At 35.0% G+C, this 9,715-nt stretch overlaps 1 protein-coding gene across 1 annotated transcript in view; it reads right to left on the bottom strand.

Annotated features, from left to right (window-relative positions):
* Positions 1 to 605: 605 nt before the first annotated feature.
* Positions 606 to 9,715, bottom strand: part of LOC106871651 (B-cell lymphoma/leukemia 11A) — a 283,917-nt gene continuing 274,807 nt past the window's right edge. Inside the window, exon 3 of the mRNA XM_052971922.1 lies at positions 606 to 4,518. Coding sequence (XP_052827882.1) covers positions 2,570 to 4,518 — 1,949 coding nt within the window. The 3' untranslated portion in view covers positions 606 to 2,569. The remainder of the gene's footprint in view (positions 4,519 to 9,715) is intronic.

Genomic DNA, 9,715 nt, shown 5'->3' with positions numbered 1-9,715 from the left:
TGGTGTGTACACATACACACCTAAATTCATGCACCTAAGTACATACACATAAACACAGCGCATATACATACATATGCACAATGCACAGCATGAGTGCATGTGCATGCATGTGTGCGCATGTGAGTGTGAGCATGTATGCTTTTGAGCATGTCTGAGTGTGTGTGTAGCTGTATGCATATATAGTGAGTGAGAGTGTGCATGTGTGTGTGTGTGTATATATATATATATATATACACACATACATATATATATATATATATATATATATATATATATATATGTGCGTGTGTGTGTGTATGTGAAGATGGATATAATGAATGCTAAGAGCTTTTAACAGTAACATAATCAGCAGTACTTAGAATATAGAAGATTCCTTAAGTGGAGGGGGAGGTGCCCCACCCTCAGAAATATTAACAAAATAAAACTTTAAATTAATAGGTAATATTGCAACAGAGTGTATATATTTGTGAAGTTATAAAAGGGTGTGATGTGTGGGTGTATATACCAACTAGATGTTGTAGAAGACATGCTTGCATATCTGGATAATCTTCATGTCTACATGATATGATTATATATAAATATATATATATATATATATATATATATATATATATATATATGTGCGTGTGTGTGTGTATGTGAAGATGGATATAATGAATGCTAAGAGCTTTTAACAGTAACATAATCAGCAGTACTTAGAATATAGAAGATTCCTTAAGTGGAGGGGGAGGTGCCCCACCCTCAGAAATATTAACAAAATAAAACTTTAAATTAATAGGTAATATTGCAACAGAGTGTATATATTTGTGAAGTTATAAAAGGGTGTGATGTGTGGGTGTATATACCAACTAGATGTTGTAGAAGACATGCTTGCATATCTGGATAATCTTCATGTCTACATGATATGATTATATATAAATATATATATATATATATATATATGTATATATACACACACACATACACACATGTGTGTGTGTAAAATATATGAATGTGTGTATATATATATATATTTATATATATTATATATATGTATATGTGTGTATGAATATTTGTATATAAATATAAAAATATACATACATAGAAATATATATATAAATACATACATAAATATATATGTAAATATCAAATATATACAAATATTCACATATATTCCATACATATATATATATATATATATTTATATATATATATAATACATACACACATATATGTATATAAATATATAATTACACACATGCATATAATGCTACATGCACACACACATTCATGTATACATACACACACATACATACAAATATGTGTATAAGTTATCAAAAGAAATTAATTACATTTTACATTCGAAGTGCCAACTAACTATTCATGTTTGTTATTATAATTATTTCCCTATATAACGAGTTTTGTTTATGAAAGAGCTTTAGCTAAGAGTATCTGAGAGTACCAATGAGAATGTTGAGGTTTTCTGAAGAATATGCAGAATAAAAGTTAGTATTTATTTGATATACCAAAAACAATAGCCACTGACATAAGTATACTTGTATGCATGCATATATATATAGATATATGCACATATCTATACAAAGATGTATAGATATGTTTACAAACATACATACATGACAGCATTGTATTGAAAGAGAGAGAGAAGTTGATTATTTTTGTCTTAAGTAAAATTTTAATTGTTAGTTAACATTACCTAAACACAACTAACATTGTGTATATATATATGTGTGTGTGTGTGTGTGTGTGTGTGTGTGTGTGTGTTTGTATATATATATATGTATGTGTATATGTATAAAAATATATATATATACATACACATGTATGTATACTTGTGTATAACCATTTAACAATTACATACACCCAACTAACATTGTGTGTTTGTGTGTGTTTATATACATACATATATACATATAATAAGATACACACACACACACACACATATGTATGTATACATGTGCAAATACATTGCTTAACATATATGCATACAAATGATTAACATTCGTGTGCGTGTGTGTGTGTGTGAGTGTGTGTGTGTATATATAAATACACACATCTATATATATATATATTTATACACACTACACACATGTATATACGTGTGCAAATAAGAGAAACAATGTAAAATAAAGAGAGAGAGAGAGAGAGACAGAGAGAGAATGTGTGTTTGTATGTGTGTGTTGGGGTAGGGGTAAGGGGAAACTTCTTTCAAAATCGAAAATAAATTTGTTATGTTTTTGAAAACATTTTTTTTAAATACAAACTATGATTTTTTTTCTTTTCCAAAGATTATTTTAATGAGTTTTGCGACAGAAAAACTTTCCAAATTCCTTCCCTTTATTTCTTCTCAGCTCAAAACTAGTCTCAGAGATATAAAAAGTAGAAAATTAATAACAATGTAGAATTTGATTAGTATTTCGTATTATTTATGTTTTTGCAATTTTTCGCTCCTTGTTTGTATTTCTCATATTAGACTTTATAATTTTGTTCATATTTTTTTAATAATAAACGTTTGAACATCAAGTAGTCATTTGGAGAAAAAAAAAAAAAAACAGAAGAAAAAAAAAAAAAACTATAATGTAGATGTAGTAGTGCTGTTTGTATCTGTGTCAGTCTCCTGAACTGCTCGTACTTGCCGGTTCTCGACACACTTGCGCATATGTTTCTCCAAAGTGCTCGGCACAGAAAAGGGCATGCTACAGAACTTACACCTGTACACATCCTTCCCAATACGGCCGTGCGTCTTCATGTGTCTAGTCAGCTTACTCGACTGTGCACACGCATAGCTGCACAACTCACATTTATATGGCTTCTCACCAGTATGACTTCTTCGATGCACCGTTAAATTGCTGCAGTTCTTGAAAACTTTCCCACAAAATTCACAGGTATCATTCCGCCGGTCTTTCCGATTTGATATTGGACCACCATTACTGGGGGTACTATTAGAACTAGGGCCGGCTTTAGGGTGCGAAGTCAGATTTGGCTTCAAGGCACTTTCTGATGGAGAATTGAAACTGTTGTGATTAGGGTCACTAAGCCTTGCAGATAGACCAGATAAAAAATACTCTTGGTGGTGACTACTAGGTAACCACATATTAGAATATATAGATTCCATACTATTTACTATTTCCAGTGGTTCAGTCTTAATTCGTTTTGTGTAGGGCGATTCACTGCAATCTAGTGGTTCAGGTTTTTCCTGACTAGTGTACGACACATCTGTGTCTTCAGACTTTATGTCTCGATCACCATTCTCGGTGCCCTCCGAACCATCTTCTTCAACTTTTGTGCTATCCTTGTTGTGGATGTTTTCAGCCAACGCCTGCTGGAACGCCTCGTTATATTGCTGAATGTTATTGAGACCAGTGTTTTCCATCACCTCACTCAGCAAAGACTTCTCTCCAGCGCCGGGCATGTGGCTTAGATCCTTCGACCTCTCGTTCGGAGTTCTGCGCTCCTGAGAAGAGTGATCGTCTCTATTTTTACTTACATGACAATCTAAAGGATCGGGAGACCCATTGTGAACAGTCTCCATCCCTTCAAGATCGTCGTCCTCCTCTAACTCCTCTTCAAGCTCTTCCTCTTCCTCCTCTTCGTTTTCCTCTTCGTTGTCTAAGTCAATATTAGAATCGTTATGTTTTATCATATGTTTGTTGGAGTCCGGTGTGCTGCTACTGGATGGCACACTGCCTTCAGAGGCATTAGATATGTTTGAAGTCTGAGACATACTACTGAGGGGCGACTTGTTTAAGTGAGTTTTCATATGTCGTTTTAGTTTACTAGCTTGTGTACATGCATGTGGACATATGGGACATTTAAATGGCTTCTCTCCGGTGTGAGATCTTCGATGTACGATTAGATTACTTTGAAATCGGAAACATTTCCCACAAAACTCACAAGATTTTAATTTACTTGCAGGGCTTAAATTCTTTGGTAAAGAATCTTGAGAATGCGATGGTGTTGGCGTTATCGATGTAAATGTTGAAGGAGTCTGTGAAAATGGGGGTGTAGGTTTACGTAAAGGGGGTGTCTGTGTTGATGCCAATTGTCGAAGACGCTGTGAGTAAAAGTCTATTGTTTCCATGATCCGCGGTCGGTCACTGAATGGGGCCGGAAATGGCGGCGGTACATCAAATGCTGATGAAATATTAGAAAGGCCCTGGACAGACCTTGAATGAAACGGATCATTTAACAGGTCCAAGCGGAAATCCGGACCCGTTGGAGGACGGTTAAACGGACTGAGCGCTGGACCTGGTGGCAGTTGGTGTTGGCGATCAAATGGCATGCGGAACATGAAGGGGTGAGGAGGGTGTGGCAAAGCATCAGCAGTGTTGGGAGTCGGAGGAGTCATCACATGGTCTGATGGTGCCTTAGGAGATGGAGTTGATAGATTGGAAAGTTGTACAGAAAGCTCTGATGCTGGTAAATAAATCTTCATGCCATGAATGCTTTGCACATGTTGTACAAGTGACCAAGCAGAATTCACTGTCGTCTTGCAGGTACCACACACAAACTTTGACGGTTCTGAAAAGAAAGGAAAAAATAAAAATAGAATAAATAAAATGAATAAATAAATAAAAAGCATCACATTTTTATTCGACACAAATTCTGGAAGAACATAATATTTTTTTATGTTGATATTTAGTAAAGCAGCTTCATAGAAACAAACAGATTAAAACTGTACAATACATTCTGTATGATGGGAATGCATAATTTTTAATGGGAATAAAGCTCACACAACAATTTACATTATTAAAGAATGTAAAAAAAAAAAAGAATGTAAAAAAGGTTTAAATTTCTTGACATTTACAGCCATCATTTTATTTGTCCGCTTGAATCCCTGTTCTAGCATCAGCTGAAATATGTCTGTCTAAATGGTAGAACACTCAATGACCAACCAGCCACATGAGAATAGAAAACAAAACTCCCTCTAGAAACAGTCCTAGCCATGCTGCCAGTGCTATGCAGCTACCAATATACATCAGATATTTGTTAACAAAATCAGTCAAAAAATATTAAAAAAAAAAAGGCAGCTAATAGAGTTTTGTATGTTATCAGAGAAAGGAGAATAATGAAAAAAAAAGAAAAAAACATCTTGTAAAAATTCAAAGAAAAAAAAGACAATAAATAGAATGACCAAATAATTTCGAATCATACAAGATTCCCTTGTTAACACTCATTTAAAAAAATAAAATAAATAAAAGACAATAAACCTAAAATTCTGATGGGAACACCTAAAATGTAGAACAACACCAGCAGTAGCCCAGCCATCATGAAAACAGCGTTTTCTTGTAGGAAACACCGATATAATGACTGAGAACCATTGTTTATTGATGATTAATCACAAAACAAATCTTTGATAATTATTGAAATTTAAATACACAATGCTAATAACGATAATAACGAAGACAATGAGTTTTATTATTAAACTACAAATATTATTTTCGACCAGCTGGTGGTGAGCTTGGCAAAATATTGCTGCAACTTAGGACTGAGAAGAGTTATCGCCCTTGCATCACCAGCCGGAGATAATTGCTTCTTTCGAAACCGTAATTAACGCCTTGTGTTAAACTGCATACGTGAAGTGGTGAGCTTCATTACGTTCAAAGAAGCAATTATAAATGCGAATGAATGTAAAAATTGGTAACGGAATAGAAACCGGACCGTGGTTTCGACATCTGCAATGAGACGGCGGACGGACACGTCGACTTATATTATTTAAAACACCAGGTCAGATGTGATGGTAGTAGATCTATTGATCAAATATCTTCCATCCAACGACCATCCCGACTTTTCCCTAGGCACAGTGCACTTAGGAGTGTCATATCCTGCGTTCTTTCCTGTACCAGCTGGATGTGAATTGAGTTTGGCTGCTATTTCTAGCAGACCGAGTGAGAGGCTCCCACGTTGATCCACTTTACGGAGATTCATACACGTTTATTTACCTGTCTCCCTTTAAAGGCGATCGTGTTACTTCACAGTAATAAATGACAGAGAAACGGTATGAAAACCACTACATCATCCTCGTTCTCCAGAAAGAAGCCTTCAATTACTCTTTGTTCTGTTACAAGTAACAAAAAAAAAAGCGGGTTTTATGTATACACACACACACACACTCGTCTTAATTAAATTAATACGAAATGATTTGAAACTGAAGTAGAGATTAACCTGGTTAGTTGGTAATAAGAGTTAAATACTGCTGCTACTACTACTACTAGGACACAGGGGCTGACTGCAAACATCATTGTCATTTAACGCCCGTTTTTCCACGCCATAAATGCTGAGAAAGTTGTCAAAAACTGGTATGTAAAAATCGAAGACACAGTTTTCAACCAATAAAATTATACAATATTTAAAAACCCTTTTAAAATTGAACAACCTTACGGAACTTATTTATTGCAGCTTCTGCAGGTTTGTTGCTGTTATGACTTATTCAGTCAGTAATTCACCTTTATCAGTTTGTTGACTTCAAAGCAGATGAGAACTGCACGTTTTTATAGTCCTTGAAAATCTTAGGACATTAATGTTACATTATGTAGGTGGGGAGATCAAGAATAGGGTCCCAATTAGATACAATACCTAACTTCTAACTCTGAATAACATGTTAGGGGTTCTTTATAAAGAGCCCCTAACATTATTTGGGTTGTTGAATCTTTTGAGATGTACGTATGTCACAACGGTGATATAGACTGCAGCAAGACAGACGGATGTGGGGGTAGAGTTGGTTACCCAACAAAAACATCAAAACTAATTCAGTGAAAATAAAAAAAATAAAACAACAAAAAAACTAAATATTTGAGGCTCCAACATCACTAATTATTTGGTTAGTGAAAAGCTGATTAGGATGGCTTTAACAACTTCCTAGTGTCTTGTGACTTTCCAAAATCTGACTGAACCGATCCAAGACTCAGGTGAATCTGAGATGAGACAACAGCCAGCAGCAGTTTGTCAGTGGGTTCCCACCCCTTCACATGACATGATCTGTGGTGGTATATATAACTAGCGCCTTATCTAAATGGAATGTAAGAAAGATTCCTCACACTTTAACACAAACTAAGAATAAAGAGTGTGAATAAAAGAGGAGGGTGGTGGTGGAGAGAAACAAGTAAAACAAAGATAAAAACTCCATTAAGAAATGTAACTGTGGAAATGAGAGAGATCTTGTAATGTTGGCAGAAGTACCGAAATGCTTTCACTTTAAGACAAAGGATTGCTAACATTGAAATATTCTTTTCTACTCTAGGCACAAGGCCTGAAATTTTTTGGAGGAGGAGGCCAGTTGATTAGAGCGACCCCAGTCTGCAACTGGTATTTAATTTATCGACCCCGAAAGGATGTAAGGTAAAGTCGACCTTGGTGGAAATTGAACTCAGAACGTAAAGACAGACGAAGTACCAGTAAGCAATTCGCCCGGCATGCTACCGTTTCCGCCAGCTCGATGATTTGCTAACATTGAAATATTAAATTCTCTCTTGGAAGAGTGGATCTCTAAGCACAAAGCTATAAATGATTCTTTCTCATTTTGGTACAAGGCCAGCAATTTTGAGGGGAGAGAAAATTGATTATGTCAACCCAAGTGCTTGAGTAGTTGTTATTTTACCGACCCCAAAAGGACAAAAGGTAAAGTCGATCTCCGTGGCATTTGAACTTAGAGCTGGAAGAATTACCTCTAAGCATTTTGCCTGGCACAGTAATGATTCTGTCAGTTGCCGCCACCTTCATTAAGCTATAAATAATAGCATGTAGATATTGGGTTAAAAAGACGCTTTGGTCAAGAAAAGCCAAAGGTTGCCTGTGGGACACAACCCACATCTGTAAGATTTTCAAACCCAATAGTTATTTGCTATTAATTATAGCTTTATATTTAGAGAGCCACTGTTCAAAATAAAAAAAATAGAGTTCTATGTTTAAGAGATGAGGAATTATGTGCATTATTTACATTCAATGGATATTTATCCTCATCTTGTTTGTACCTTAGGAATGAAATCCCACGTTCAAACTTTTCCCAAGACACCTGAAGAAGGCTGGAGGGTATACCAGCTGGAACGTTGTGTTAACAACAAACAAGATGAAGACAAATATCTGTTGAATATAAATAATGTAAATAATAATAGTTAAAAAGAAGTTTATAACATTCTTATGGTGCCAACAGTAAATGTTTTAGATTTTAACAGCTTTTGCAATGTTGATGAAAAGATGATGAGCAGAATAACAAAATGTTACCAGGATCTTTGGAAAGTCAATTTGTTGTATTTTGCTGGTATGTGAGAAATGACTTGTTTCTTTCCACCAAATACATCCTACTTTGTCTCACTCTTCAAAAATCAATCTAGAACTCTCTCCCATTAAATGTATGAGGAGATATTCTAAAATGGCTCCTATCTCCATAAAATATCTTGTCCTTGTAAGATAAGGACACATTCTGTGTAGATGCAGATTTTATATACTGGTCAATATTGGTCAGTATTGGTAATCCAGAATCGTTTTTTGCCTTGCTAGAAATAAAATTCTTGGTGGCATTTTATCTGCCTTTACTGTCTGAATTCAATTTCTGCTGAGCTTGACTGCCTTTCATCCTTTGGGAGCAGGGGTCAGGGGTCAATATAATTAATACCAACACTGGGGTTCATGAAACCAATTAACCACCTCTTCTTCAAACTGCAGGCCTTGTGCCAAAATTTGAAACCAACATTTATTACGATGATGATTAAACAAAATGGTTGGCAGCATTTCTTCTGAGTTCAACTTCGTCTTTCATCAATAAAATAATGCACCAGTCAAATACTGGGGTCTGATGTTATTAACCCCAGTACCTGACTGGTACTGTGTTTTATTGACCCCATCCTTCTCCCTAAAATTGCTGGCTTTTTGCAAAAATTTTTTAATAATTTGAAAATTATTCTACTTCACTCTGCTAAGGTCTTGCCTTGCCTTTGATCAACCAGGGACTAATAGGGGTAATTGTTAAGTAGAGGGGGATATTAAAGACACTGCCCCACCCCACCACCACCACCACCTAAATTCTGTGACCATCAGCCAAATTTAGAAAGCATTATCATTATTATTACTGTAAAAAGCAACTTTTAGACTAGAAAGAGAGTGAAATTGTATATAGAATTCAGCATACTGTTCAAGATATCTTATAATTTCTTTTTTCAGAGTGTTAATAACAACCAATAATTAATGTGCGTGTGTGTATAAATATATATATATAGTCCATTTTTTGTGCTTTGTTCGTGTTCCCGTTCCTTTTTTGTCCACGTTTTTTTGACGTCCTGTACCCGGATATGCATCTATATACACATGTAGATGTAGGTATGTATGTAAACATGCATATGCTCATATATCATTTGTATTATTATATATACATATATAGTTACATACACACATATGTACAGATAAATTACTTTAATAATAAAATATTGTACAAGTCAAACAAGAGGGCCTCTGGTATTGATGACTAACCACTTCCTACAAAACTGGTGGCTTTGTGCCTAAATTAAAAAGATTACTATTATTATTATTATTATTATTATTATTATTATTATTATTATTATTATTAGTATTATTATTATTATTAAGGTGCCAAGCTGGCAGAGTCGTTAGCACGCCGGGCAAAATGCTTAGCGGCGTTTCATCTGTCTTTACGTCCTGGGTTCGAATTCCACCCTTTTTGGAGGTCACAGAAATAAGTACCAGTTACACACTGGATTGATGTAAT

The sequence above is a fragment of the Octopus bimaculoides genome, chromosome 11 (assembly GCF_001194135.2).
Source record: "Octopus bimaculoides isolate UCB-OBI-ISO-001 chromosome 11, ASM119413v2, whole genome shotgun sequence".
Lineage (NCBI taxonomy): Eukaryota > Metazoa > Mollusca > Cephalopoda > Octopoda > Octopodidae > Octopus > Octopus bimaculoides.
Note: the sequence above shows the minus strand (reverse complement) of the source record. Positions and strands in the feature narration are given on the sequence as shown.